The sequence below is a fragment of the Cololabis saira genome, chromosome 7 (assembly GCF_033807715.1).
Source record: "Cololabis saira isolate AMF1-May2022 chromosome 7, fColSai1.1, whole genome shotgun sequence".
In the NCBI taxonomy this organism is placed as follows: Eukaryota; Metazoa; Chordata; class Actinopteri; order Beloniformes; family Belonidae; genus Cololabis; species Cololabis saira.
In genome coordinates this window covers 19,582,762-19,597,980 of record NC_084593.1, presented here as the reverse complement: position 1 = coordinate 19,597,980, position 15,219 = coordinate 19,582,762, and the positions used below count along the sequence as shown (strand labels likewise).

The following is a 15,219-nucleotide window of genomic DNA, read 5'->3' as shown; positions in this document are numbered from 1 at the left end:
AAAGTCCACACTGGATTTCTGTTTTTCCAACTCAATGGCTCTAACTGTTGCCTTAAACAGATTTGAACAGAATAAGGGTTATGTGCTGTTATATTTAGTCATAGCTGAACGACTAAATATAGTGCACCTCATAGCTGGTGATCTGAAATAAACAGCTGCATATCAGGAAAAACTGGTGGGGGAGACCTACTTTATTCTCTTTGAGATTATATCTTACTCACAATAAGACCAGATCTAATGCACATTGATTTACAATGATTCCTGCACTAAAAACTGCTTTTTTCCCAGAACAATGAATCCTGGAAATTCCCAAATCCTCTAACCCCTGCCATTTACAAAAGGCACAATAAAACAAAATCTAAGTGTCTTTTAGTCACAGGTCACTTCTGATGAATCAAGCAGACATTATCTGAGAGCCTAAATGTTTCAAGTAATTCGTGGATGCCAGGATGATACAGTGTTAGCTTAACTCTCAAATGCATTTTAAAAGCCAGGAATTAGAAGACGGACCGTTTTCACTAAATCTAAACAGAAATTCATGGGATGCTGCTACACCTAGTGGACTTGAAGCACAACTACAATCATTTTAAACCAGGGACTGACCTTTTGTGGCACCTTACTTATCCTTTTTTTAAATCTAAATCTATTAATTACATTAAAAAATATATAATAAGAAGAATTTCCTTTTTTTATCCCATGATGGCAAAAATAAATGCAAAAAGATACTTTGGAAAAGGTTTCTCATACTTTTTAGGTGCATTGACTTAGCTGGCTGTGAGAGGACTTCTATTCATCCACATCAGCTCTGAGAACATAAACTTATTTTAAAAAAGAGAAATAGAGTGTATGAAATGAGGAATAAAATCAACAGCCATGGTCCCGAGTGATAATGGAAATGTCCTCTTTTAATGGATTTCTATTGCTATCTGTGCCTGCGCTGCTGCTCAGAAAGGGAAGACTGTTTCTCTTCAAACACATTGAGGAAATAATCTCATTCAAACTGCTGAAGTCTCATACAATCATTTAACTTCAGAAAGCATTTTTCTAATGCAAAGAGGATTGTAAAGCTTGACCGCCATCTCCTCCATTGTACTTTAGATTGAATGGAATATCCTTACAGCCAGGATGAAGAGGAGAAAAGGATTACTGGGGGTAAAAGCTCCAACTACAGGCTTGCAGGTATCGCACGAAGAAAAGGTTGAAAAACATTGGGACTATTTGCGTCCTTTAAGCATCGTTGTTGCAACTACGCATTAAGAGAGAAGAATCAACTCTGAGCTGACTGAGAACACATACTTTTAAATGCTAATCAATGGAAAAAGAAGAAAGAATATTCTCATGGAGCAGAAGGAGCTCAGAAACCTCATGGAAAGTTGCCCATGTTTCCGGTAAACTGTCAGCTGTTTGGCTCTTCCACTGCTTCAGCTACACATCCACACCCTTTCTTAAAACCCATTTCTTAAAAAAAAATAATATAATAGTGACACAGATTTGCATATCTTTCTTCTGTTGATTTTATTACCATTATTGGTCCCGTTGTCAGATGTTTAACAGTAAAAACATTTGAAACTGAGACCATGGTTACAGGCCAGTAAAAACAGTTACCGATCTTACTATCAGCTTAATGTTGAGTAAATGTCAAAATTGTAGGGTGCAAATGGACTGTAAAATATGAGTTAATGGTAACAAGCTTTCCCCAAGTTTACACAGGGAGAGAGACCCGCTCAGTCTGCTCTGTTATCAGCCAGTCTGTGCACATAATTTCACAGAGTTTTGGAGTTGGAACTCTGGGACAATTAAAGTGGTAATTGTACCAGGGACAGCCCGGTACACTGCCGTGTAAAAGAGTTCACAGGGCAAGATTACCTTCATCTGAACTATGCACTTCAAAAATAAAGCTCACATCAAACAAAAATCTCCAACTCTAAAATCCAAGAGCTAAAAACACACATGTTCACAATTACAGCCGCGCCAGAGTCGTTGTTTACAGAAAACCGTCAATTTTTTTTTTTGGTGGACGTCATTTCAAATCTTTAATGGATATTTGAGAGTATAAATATTCATTTAAAAGTGCAATGCATCTTCACTTTGGCCACCTAATTGTGCATCCAGCCACATACTGTAACATGTGCTAACTCCCTTCCCGCTGCGCATGAGAGCAGCCCACATTCATACAATATTACACCATCTTCTCAATCTCAATGGAGATCTCTAAAGTTGTTTGGCACCTGAGTTACTGAGAGGTTGTATTAAATATTTCGCACACAGCGCATTTCCTTCACAGAGTCCCTTAAAAAAATCTTTTAGCAGTTCAATATAAAGTCTACTATGGATATCCAATGGGATGAAACCATCTGTGTCATCACTGTATGTAAATTGGCTCTGATACAAAATCTTTAAAGTCAATGAAATGAAACAAACTCTGTATTTAGAACTCGTTTGACACTTGAGACATTTGTCAAACGAGTCCCCAGTGGGAGCACTTTGTGCAGCCTTGAGCACAGCTGTCAATGTCAGCCAGGATGGACCCAAGCAATTTATGATCAAGAGATAAAATCCATGATTCAGTTCTGGTGCTGCTCGAAAACCACGTTTTAATTTATAACAATGAGGGCTGAAAATGGTATATAGTCAAGTTAATATCGGTATATAGGTTTATATATAGGTTTCTTGGGAGACTAAAAGAGACCTGGAGCGGCAAGTCCGGCTCATGGTGGGCTGGGGATAATTAGAGGAGGGTTATTCATCACAATACGTTTGGTAAAACCAGTTGTGGGAGGATGGCACCTGTACTGGGCTAACTACGACCTGCTCTGAGCATTTGTGAAGACAAAAATAGCACAATGAAGGGAATGTGGACAAGAAAGCCTCCTGCTGCATGAGTACAGATGAGTAAAAAAGAGGCAGATGACCATTAAAGGAGTCATTCACCGTGGAAACACCAATCAAAGTTTGAGTACTACTACCGTACTGTTGTCAGAGTAACTTACACTGCTTCATATATATATATATATATATATATATAGCTCCCATACACACACAGATTAAAGGAGGTAAACTAGAAGCTTAATTTAAATAGTAAACACAAAAACATCAGCTGTTGACAATGCAGATGTGATGCAAGGGGGTATACAAAATAAATACAATGTGTCATAAGGGAATGTTTTGATGTCCATGGAATCCTCTACTTGTAGGCTATTCATCAGTCCAAGTTGTCGTTCATCACTTGAGTCAGTCAAGAAATCCCCCCCAAAAATACGTAAAGACATCCAGATGTTGCATTTTGTCATAGATGGCAGCGTATTTGCAAACAACAAGCAAGTCCTGAGTTGATGTATCATCATCCTCTCCAACTGAGTCCTGCAACATTAAAATAAGTTCTTCAGCATAGCAGAAGACCAAAAATAAAAATAAAACACAGCAGGAATCTTCAACTCGACATCAGATCGTTGTAATCATGTGGTGCAGGATTTAAAACTGTGTATAATTCTGCCTCCTCAGGAGAGGTGAAACAGGTTGTAGCCAACCTGTGAGCTGTACATGGCCAGGTAGGCGGCGGGGAGCAGCGGGCCGCGGCCGTAGGAGCAGCCCAGTCTGTAGAGCCCCGCCGGGCCGGGCTGCAGGTCAGCCCTGGGGGGGAAAGCTGAGGATGCAAAGCCTGTGTAGAACACGGCCTTGGAGCTAACCTCAGCTGCTATCTTGAGTTTCTCCACCTCCGCCTCCTGAAGCCGTTTGGCTTTGGCCCGTCGGTTTTGGAACCAGATCTTGACCTGGGTTTCAGACAGTGAGAGCGAGGAGGAGAACTCGGCTCTTTCTGCGATGGACAAGTACTGTTTCTGGTTAAACTTCTGTTCCAGGGCGAGCAGCTGCACCGTGGTGAAGGGGGTGCGGGGCCTGCGGTTGGTTTTGTGCTTTCTCAGGGGGCACGCTGGCTGAGCACGCTGGGGACTGAACGGTCCTGGAAGACACAAGACCACACAAGATAGTTAGTGAAACATAAAACCGCCAGAGTCCTTACAAACACCAGGAAACTGGACCATATTACACCGGTCATGAAATCACTACACTGGCTTCCAGTGAGTCAAAGGATAGAGTTTAAAATCTTACTGCTGGTTTACAAAGACCTGAATGGTCTTGGACCAAAATACATGGTTGATCTGTTAGTTCCCTATGAAGCTCCCAGACCCCTGAGGTTCATCTGGATCTGGTTTGTTGTGGTTCCCAAGAACCAGAACCAAGCAAGGTGAGGCAGCGTTCAGTTATTCTGCTCCTCACCGGTGGAACAAACTTCCTGTAGACCTGAGGTCTGCTCCGACTGTCAGCTCATTTAAATCAGGGTTAAAAACATTACTGTTTACTGAAGCGTACTCTTAAATTAAATACTTACCTGCTGGACTCTACTGCCCTTACTTTTTAACAACTTGTGCTTTTTATTATTTTACCTCTTTTCTTATCATTTTATTTCATTTTATTTGTTATTTACTGTTTAATTGTGTATTGCTGCTTTTAATGTTGATGTAAAGCACTTTGAATTACCTTGTGTTGAATTATGCTATACAAATAAATTAGCCTTGCCTTGCCTAAAACTTATGTCATATATAAATACACTGAAAAACATAAATCTAAGCGCATGTAAATATAACATATTTAAATCTGTGATATTAACAATTAAAAATGAAGTTTGTTGCTTTACATGAATACATCTAGTTTTGAACTTAATCTGCATTTGTTCAAAAAACAAGACATTGTGCATTTTTTCCTTAAAAGCAGTATTTATGTAATCCCAGGTAATCTTTTCATTTACACACAAACAACAAGCCATGATCTTGTTGTATTTACTTTTCCTTTAACAATTTTACTCTATTGGGGAGATTGACCAACGTTTAGATGAAACATGCTTTATTTGTTTAAGTAGAACACCACAGTAAAACATATCTTGCTTGATCTACTTTAAAAAAATGTATGAGATTTTTATGTAGATCAAGAAAGACTAGTCTTTGTATAAACTACTTAATTTTTATGTACAACATTCATTTGCAAGTAAAGTTAACTTAATTTTGATAAATAAAGTAAACTTAACACAATTAAGTTGACTGTACTTGCAAAATGTATCAGTTGTAATTACTTGCAAAAATGTAATAGTAGTTTATACAAAGACTAGTCTTTCTTGATCTACATAATAATCTCATGCAAAAAGTTGACTTATTTTTTTAACGTACATCAAGCACAATATTTGTATCAGTGTAGACCAAACTGTGAGATTCCAAAACAGTTCACTTACTTGTTGGCGTTGGCACCTTGACTGAGCTGGATCGAGCAGCCAGGCTGTCCCTGTCCTTCTCTGATGGCTGACCCCCGCCCGGCCTGAGCGCAGCGGGGTGACCTCTGGAGTCGGGCCTGGCAGAGATGAGCGCGTCCACACTGAAGGGCAGGCGCCGCACCTGCTGCCTCCTCCGCCTGGCGCTCCTTTCCACATCCTCGTCCGTGGAAAAGTCGTCCTTCGAGTCTCCAAGAGGAAACATGCTCTCTGTCCCGGACTCTAATTCTAATTCAAGTTGTGCAAAAAATGCATTCTTTCTTTCTTTTTTTTTTTTTTTAAATCATCTTTAACGTGTTCGGAGTTCAAACATGCAACGTGGGGCCGGATAGAAGGTCGGAGTAACTTCTGTGGAGTTCTCACAAAGTTGTTGCATGGGAAAACTTTGGCTGGCACCAGAGACTTTCCGCTAGATGATCCCAAATCTGGGGGGAGGCTTGTGATTGGACGGCGCTGCAGGAGTAATCATCCCTCCCCAACCCCACCTCCCGCATTCTCCTCCCAGACCCAGAGTCATTTAGGAGTAATTACTGAGGAGGCCATTACTTGTTGAAATCAGCTCACTGTGTTTTGTCATAAACACCGATGTCAGTGCGTCATATTTCTTTCAAGTTGACAGTAAAAGCACATGCTGGTCTGCTTGATCTTGTTTTAGACTAATGGACGACTACTTGTTTTTCTTCTCTCTTCTATGAGGCCGAGGCCTGGTGCCAGACCTTGCTTGTATATGTAAATCATTCCCCCGTCTCCTCAAGTCGATCCTATCCGGGGGAACGGGCATGATGGATCGGCCCGGCTGTGTCTCGGATCATGGCTCCAGAATGAGGAGCATCAGAGAGGAGTCTATCTCAGCAGCTGCACCCCCACTTAGCAATACCTGACAAAGCTCCTAAATCAAGCCCCAGCTTGCAATGCCGCACACGCCAGTTGTGGGAGTAATCACAATAGTAATCAATGAGAGTCATGGTGCTTTTAAAATTCAGACATTGCTCTACAGCAACCAGATGCTTAAATGTGTAGGGAGATGGATTATGGTTTTGGGCAGGCTTTAAAATGACTGTCATTACATTGTTATTAGTAACACCTTGTAATTAGGTCTGTGGAATCCGGTTCTTTTAAGCAGGATTTAACGGTAATGATGGAAAATTGCTACTTTCCTGACGTGTGTGGCGCCCGCTGTGATTAGTCTCCGTCTCTGCCCTGACAGTGGAGACAGAGGCGTCTATCGCCTGTTTGAACCTCTACCAGCAGGGTTCCAGAGCACCAGGAAGCATCACAGGGGTGCAACTAAGCTCTGACCTGCCGAAACTCTCCAACCTACACCTACTGAGAGAATAAAGTATATGCAACTTCCAGAAAAGCAACCCAAGAGTGTACGGTTAATGAAACCAAACAATGATAGAAGATGACCCTGTTTAATTCAATTCTAGGTGTGATATCATGTTCAGTCAGCCAAAATGCACGCCCAGGGGTTGATGCAAAATGTATGTTTATTGCAAATTATATGTTGCACATCACTTGTAATGTGCTTCAGTTCTCTCAGATATGTGCATTTGTCTTCTGCGTCCCTCAGACTGGTGTCCGCGCAGATAAAGGCTTCCTGTGAGGTGACTGGAGCGTGCTGTCCTGAGCTCTGTAATCAGCAGGATTACGGCAGCGGTCCGCATTTGATGCAAAGCGCTCAGGCAGCATGAGCTCACTCTAAAATGAACACATGCAAGTTGTAGCAAGATTCTCCTGCAATCACTTGTGCATGTACGTTTTTACCTCACAGCATTTCTCTTCAGACGGTTCTGGTTACTGGCATCCACATATCATTTGCCAACATGTACAACCCAAACAAGTAATGAAATTATGTTAAAAAGACAAAGAAAAAAATAGTTCATTTCTTAAAGAAAAGTATATTCCATCCACTGACATTTTTTTGCACAACATCAGTAGTCAACTTGTACAGACCTATGACAACAGAGCAGCAAACAGTCAGGGCCTTTTGTCAGGGCTTGGATTGAAAAATAATATTCTGTTTAAACACCAAACTGCTTCAATTATGTTGTTTTGCTCTCTAACAAAAGTGTACTCTTACCGTCTAATAACAGACTTATGGCTGAGTTTTCTTTTAATATAAACTGTAAAAACATATGATAAGAGGATCTGACTTTTGTTTTATCTAGTCTAATATTTCTGTAGTTTGACAAGTACATAGAAGTAAAATCTTGAATTGGTTTCAACAGAAAAACAATTATAATGAGCCATTAATAGATCTTTGTTTAGTACTTTTGTTGTGAATCAGCATCGTAGAAATAAAGTGTAAAGTACTTGTGATAGATGTGATCTGCTGAAGGCAGTTAAACTGGAGCCGTCTGAAGGAGAAGGTCAGACATCACGGGCATATTTTACCTTCTGTTTTTAAATAGAAAAAACAATGAGAGAAAAATCCACGAGCAGACGTTTTGTTGAAGCACACAAAAGTGCACAAAAGTGAAGGAGACAAGCTCAAAGAGCTGGACGTTTATAAGAAGCACTGGTGCAGTCATTTTAATTTCAATGTAGGCGGAGTTTAAAGAGAGATTCGTCCAATATCTGAGAGTGAAAACACTCTCAAATTGAAAACATATAATCCTGAATAAATGTTGTGATATATGAGCATCGAGACGTTATCATTCTTGTTTTGGTTGTAGCCCTGCGATGGACTGGTGAGACCGATTAGAAAACATGCAGCAGCTGTGCCCATCACTTCGACTTCATGCAGTCCCCCGAATCACTGCACCACATATTCCTCCCAAAGCTGAGTTTAAACCTCCTCCCACCCCCACCCAAATCAACTAATGGCTTTGTATGTCCCTCTGCCTCCCTGCAGGTTTATGCTGTGCAGTGTGCACAGTAATCTGGATGTCAGCTTGGACACTCTGCATTGGCTGTAAGTCTTGTGGGAGTGGGTTGTTTTCATCTTGCTGAGGGTGGGAGCATCTGCAGTCCCGACCTCCATAATAAAGTCAAGTAATGAAGATGAAAATAGATTCTGTAAAAAAAAAGAAGAAAAGGGGATTCATTTTCCAATTATGGCTTTTGCTCCCAAGTATTGTTAAAAGGTCCAGGGATGGGAGGGTTAAAAAAATAAATCCTCGTTCTCTCAATAATCAGCAGCAAAAGCGCCGTCAAGTAGCTTTCTATGTCTGTAAGCATCACTTATTTAAGTGATTACAAAGTTCAAGGAAGATACAAAAAGATCATAAAGCATCTTTAGGTACCTGTTTACTCAGTTCATAATATATTTCTTTTAAAAACAGTAAACTGGGACATTGAAGACAAGCTGAGGTCTAAAAACCACCAATAAAGACTTTATTATTTCTGTTAGGAGGAAAAACCCATTTATGTTTTAAGGAGACATGTAGTGTGCTTATATTTCATCATTTGTTTAAAGGGGAGTGAACGGGAGGGGAGGAAAAATCCTTTGGAGTCTCGTTTTTGAGATTGGATTGGAGAATAATTCGTGCATTTATGAGCCATGTTTATACGGTTACAATAGCTGCAATTTACCATCATCAGTTTTAAATGGCTTTCTCATTCTCTCACAGTGATCTGAACCAAAACACACATTTACCCTCTGTGTCCCAGATAAATACACTTCTGCATCTCTATCATTTTGATGTTGAAGGCAACACTGGCACCGTGAGGTCCTACTGGAAATGACACATCAGCCTCTGTTAACAATACTAATAACTGTTTATTTCATATATATGTATATTGTGTCGGCATACATCGATAAACACGGTGGCTCGGTTGCTGTTGTCAGTTAGCTGCAGATTCACATTCACCAAGAAAATCCCTTTTATTCACTGTAATAAATAAAGACCATCCATTCAGTCAGTGGTCAAGCATCATAAAATCTGTCAACTCACTAAAGTCCTGCAGTTGTGGAAGTGCCAAGCAGATGCACGCATGAAAGGGGCATTGAAATAAATAAATGTAAATGTAGCAGAGTGAGAGTCCTGGTTGAAATGTTCCTACACAGCAATGAGTGCAGCAGGAAGTCTAGTGTCAAAGCCTTCATGTTAACATGTCCAGGATTAGACCGTCTGCTGTTTACAACCACTGCAGTCTCTTCTCCTGTACTCCTATTACTCTGTCTGCACTCTTTTTTTCTGCACAAATTCCCTGAAATCCACACAAAGAAGCCTCTGGGGGAAGAATTCGCTCCTGCAACTAAGTCTTGTTCAAACTCATCGTCCTGCATTCTCGGTACCCCCACCGCTTCCTCGTCAGCGCTCCACGCTCATCCATTTTATTTACCTGTGATATCACGCTCACTCCCCCTAATGAACCTAATGAATTCAAAAAGCAACTAAAAAGGTTATTTTTGGGTACAGACATAAACAATGGTTAATATATATGTTTGATATACATTTTGTGATATACATTTTGTGATTTATTGTGTGGAAAATACAGCTCAATGTAGTTGCAGGTTGTGAAGGTTACCACTACAGTGATGTTGCTTGTGTAATGATGTGGGTGGGATGTGGGGGGGGTAATGGAGTGATGTAATTGTAATTACTTGTGTATTTAGTTATGTATTCATACATTTAAAATGTAAAGTACTATAGGAAGTATATATATGTATAATTGTGCTTTTATATGAATGTATTTTAATTTTCATGGACCCCAGGAAGACTAGTTGGCGTTTTGCGTCCGCTAATGGGGATCCAAAATAAAAAACAAAACAAAAACATGGTGAAAAAAAAAGAAAAAGGAAAAAAAGCCCCCCGTCTGGAAACAACTTTTCTATTGTCACAGTTACTCTAAACATAAAATCATTGTTTTACAGGGAAAACCTGACTAGAAAATCAGCATACTGGTAGTCTGCCTCTATCTTGACCCTATATACACTGTACTATAATGAAGTATACTGTAATTTACTACCAGTAGTTTATTTGTGTTGTCTTTTTTCAGTAACCAGGTGCACTTGTGGAGCGGCTGTAACCTAACTATCAAGGCAGTTAATGTCTGTTGGTCACGCCTGCATTAGTTTATGCTATCAAAAGCGTGGTGTGTGGATACACAGTGGAAAATAAAAACTGGGATATGTGCTTCTCTTGACCTCACAAACAACACAGTGAAAATAATTGCTTTGGTGCAATTAAAAGAAAACCCACAAGTGTGAGTTTTGCCTACCCCTTTGAATAATGATGGCATAAACACAAAGAAAAGTGGTCATAGCACTGACCATGTCTCACAGCTACATGACTATGGGCAGAAATATGTGCCACTAGAAACTGAATTTGAATAATTTATATTTGAATTTGAATTGCTCAACTTGAATAATTGCATTAAAAAACTGAATCTGAATCACATAATTTGAATTTGTATTGTTTAATTTGAATCATTGAACTGAATGTAGATTCAGTTTTTTAATGCAATGATCCAAATTAAACAATACAAATTCAAATTATGTGATTCAGATTCAGTTTTTTAATGCAATTATTCAAGTTGAGCAATTCAAATTCAAATATAAATTATTCAAATTCAGTTTCTAGTGGCACATATTTCTGCCCATACATGACAAATACAGCATATAGCAGCATATATACCATAGGAAGACGACGGCCTGCACAACTGTAGCTCAGGCTGATATTTTGCCTCGTCACGCTGCAGTATGATGTTCAAAAGCTCCAAAGTTAAAGCCTGTAACTACTGCTACACACAGCAACCCGCAGAGTTTTCCACTTTAGCCATCACCTAACAATCCAGACCAAATCAATATTTCATCTAAAGACATGTCCCAACAAACAACTCAGGAATAAAAATGACCCAATCATGGCCAACTTCAAGATAACTGCTGTTTAATGTAGTTTTAAGTATAGGACAGGATTGATTACAGCTAAATATAAAGCGAGCTCTTCAAATGATTCCCTAAATCTAAAGAAAGATGTTATATTTGGGGAGCATTTTGGCCCGGCTGCCTTTAGATTATCCCTGTGTTGTAAAGCTGACACCCACCACTCCCCAAAACTGTTTATTTACTAAACATGGTACACGGAGAGTGCCAAGAACACTCCTCAGCAATACAGCTGTGCTTTCTTAGGCTTAGGTGTATCGTTGCTGCGTGTTAACGTTTCACTATTACAGTAGTTTGTTAAATCCAAGATCCAAAACCACAAAGAACAGAAACAGTGTTGCAGTTTTGACTCAAAAACTCATGGGACAGAAAAGAGAAAAATACAAGATGCTGCAATATCTGCAGGTCTATCACGACGAAGGTGATGTGATAAATGATTGCAGGAAATGTGAATCAGCCTTTAACAGGTCTGGAGGGTGGAGTGTCCGTGATTTACGAAGAAGACATTTTTCTTTTTCCACTTGACCTCAGTCCATCTGAAGTCAGCTCGGTTGCAGCATTTCTTCACCTTGAATGATGATTTATCTGCACAACAGTGTTGTACGTTTTCAGAAGCGTAACTTATACTTTGATCTCTGTGATTTTCACACTTGGAACAAAGTGTTCCTTGAAGTTGAATGAAATGATCAGTATGATTTTCACTACTCTCTTATACTCAATGATCATTCTATAATCATCATAGATCTGAACGACTGGCTAAATGTAATGTTTTTCTATGATCTCTTCTGTGATCTGCTTCAGTCATCGTTATTTGTTTGGTTTAAGTACTTTGTAACACACTTAAACCTAATTTGAATGTCTACTTTATTCAAAGAACCGCGGCAGGTGAAGCCAAACATGGCTCCTCTCCATTTGGCACATCCAGGGAAGTTATTCCCACCACAAAGCAAATCACCAGTCTGATGTCTTGCTGTCCAGTTACTGTGTTGCGTTATTGCCAGTTTTTTGTGGTAAGAGAACAAGAAAATACAGTATATTTACAAAGGGTCAACACACTCTCAAGATCTCAGTTAAGACATTGAAAGACTCAAGGTTCACTGAAGTCTCATTTGCCTCACCGGGAAGGCGCATGAGTCGTCCCATTTAACCCGCGCAAGAGAGCAAGCGTTAGTTTCCATCCCTGACACTTCTTTCTGTGCCTCTACTCCTCCCTCCAGACCTTACAGTTTCTGTTTGACTGACATTTCCACATCGATGAAAGAACAACGCTAAACCTCTTCAAGATGGATCTATTTCTCAATGTGATTATATTGATTTTCATGAGAGTTTATTCTGTAGCTGCCACAACTGGGGTCCCTTTTTAACTTATTTCACTGTTTTCATTCATGAGTACTTCTTGAAACAAGAGCCAAAATGCAATTACAAAATATTGATCTTACCATGATTCATCAATCCAACATAATACCAATATGACCTTCACATATCAACTGGAACAAGGTTGGAAATAAACATGACTTATGACCGGTTATCCTTCTCAGGTCATGCTGCATCTGTTTCCTGGGTTGCTGCATTATTTGCATTAAAAACTTAAGGACAAGGTCACACAACTGTTACCAAAAGGAGATTAAACATCACTGAAGTACCACATTTAGTCATTTGTTTATCTTCCAAAGTTACTGAAAAAATAAATGAATGTTGTTGTTTTCCTTCTTTTCACTATTAACGTCTAATGTAACCTCCTGTGTGGTGACACAGATTCTAATAAACGGCCTAATTCCCGCCGTAATCTCTCGCTTTGGCCACTGTAATGCTCTACTCTGAGGTTTCCCATCATGCACTGCGAAAATAATGTCTCTATCCTGTATTCCCTCTGAAATCTGCTCCTAAGTACTGTATCTAACACACAATTACAGGAACCAGAAGGTGGCACCTCTCAGACTTTACTCCTCCAGGCATCATGAGTAGTTCTGGACTATAGTTCAGGTAGAACTGGGTACAACTCATCTCAATCACTGAACCAGACAGGTATGGTTGCTATAAATGTTAAAACAATACACAGGATTCAAGTGAAGGGATAAAAATGGAGTACATGTGTATATGTATATGTGCCTACGGTTAAAAAAATGCTACCACTGGATGAGAAATATTTTTGTAAATCTATTTACACGTATATAAATATCAGATTTTATATGAATATGAACTGTGAGTCAGCAAAAACATTACAGACTTTAGCAGATCCCCTTTTCCGAGCATTTTAGTCGGGACATGGCACAGCAGTTGTTAAAATTCAATGAATGATCTCTCATCAAGAAAAGCAGAGGATTTTTTTATTTTTATTTTTTATTATTTTTTTTTTTAACTCTTTATTTGTATATTTTTGCTGCTCTGATTATACACCTGTGGATGCATTGGACTGTCATGATGAATGTCTGTGAAGGAAACAATAAAAAGCATAATTGGAAAAAGAAAAGCAGAGGCACCACTATGATGTTAAACAAATGCTCTGACTTAAAAAAAAAAAGATTTTATTGATGCAAAAAAAAGAAAAGGAGGTCAAATAATATATCACTTTTAAACACATTTTACAGCTCAGTGTATTTTATTGGTCTCCTGTATAACAAGGACGTTGTTTCTGTCGACTACATGATTTCCTAAATAGCTCCCGTGCAGCAAGAATAGCTTGTTTGAAACAACATCCCGGGGCCTCTGACCATGTAAACAATGCAGCAAATCACTGATGCACAGGCGTGACAGCGAGGTCTGGAGGCTCAGCTGCCAGTCTGCCAGTCTCCTCGCAAACCACAGCTTTTATGGCACGACAGCCCGTTGAACTGCTAATCACGATGCCAAGTCATTCATCCTGAATGGTGGTTTGTTACAGCAGCTAAAGTATCCCTGCCTTTTCTGTTTACAAGAGCGAGATCTAGAGCAGCACGATCACATTACTTCAAGCTGCTCGTGGCTGTATTGCATAAATGGAACTGATAATGTGCCCGTGTCGTTAAATAATATCTTCCTCAAAACCATCTGTGCAGATCTTTCCAAACTTCCTCAAACGTGTTTTAAAAAGACTGGTGCACATGAAACGTGTTTCACAGCATTTGTTTGCTATGAGGTGGTCTGCAGTAGGTAATCCTGCCATAAAGCTACAACAAATGTCTTTGCGAGATGTTTAGTAAAAGGATGGAAGGAGAGAAGTCATCTGTGAACCTGAAAGTTGCCTTTTTAAATCCTGGCTTTGCTGCCCAAGTGTTGAAGTGTCCTTGGGTGAGACTCTGACCTACGTTGCTTTAGATGCATTCACCAGTGTGATAGAAAACACACTCCCTAGACTAAGTAAAAAGATATATCTGTCCAGATCTCCACAGACTAACAGGGTGCTGAATGGATGAATGTGGATTTTAGTGTCGAGCACTTAGAGTGGTGGATATAAAAGATATAAATCTTTATAAATGCACTCCATATATCAAATGAAGACCAAAAGCTTCTCCATGAAGAAACGAGAGCTATCCTGTATATTTTCTCACTTTTACTGAGAAGTCTGATCAGGCTAACATGTTATGTTCTGGGCAGAGATGATAAAACCACTGGCCTTTGAACACATTCAGTGAAGCTCGTTAATCAAACCATTCAAAAACTGCAGAACAATTTGAATTAAATTATCCGACTCCACAATTTAATAGCACTTATTTCACAGTTACAGTAATCACAGCCATGTGCTGCTTTCACGCTGACTTACCAACATAAATATTGTTTAAAAAAATTCAACTTTAACCCTTTACTGGAAGTTCAGATCTATTCCCCACTTATTCGTTTTGAACACAATTGCTCAAAAATGATTAAAAATTATATAATTTCATGAACAATATTAATGCCAATCCAATATAGTGTACGAGAAAATGTTTTTTGAACATTCCATAATTGACTGTTATATAGCTGATTTTGGCACCTTATTTACTGTCAAATCTAATGAGGTTAAAAAAAAAACACTGAATCTAAAACTATTAATAGAAGCAGATTAACTAGAAGTACTTTAAATGAAAACAGCTGAAAAATAATTAATTAATTT

General features: G+C 39.2%; 1 protein-coding gene across 1 annotated transcript; it reads right to left on the bottom strand.

The window, feature by feature from the left end:
* Positions 1-760: 760 nt before the first annotated feature.
* Positions 761-5,688, bottom strand: LOC133447509 (homeobox protein MSX-2-like). Its single transcript, XM_061726203.1, has 2 exons — positions 5,282-5,688; positions 761-3,958 (listed from the first exon to the last, which is right to left on the bottom strand). Exons 1-2 carry the CDS (start codon positions 5,520-5,522, stop codon positions 3,498-3,500), a joined length of 702 nt encoding a protein of 233 aa, XP_061582187.1. The 5' UTR covers positions 5,523-5,688; the 3' UTR covers positions 761-3,497.
* Between the last annotated feature and the right edge of the window lie 9,531 nt (positions 5,689-15,219).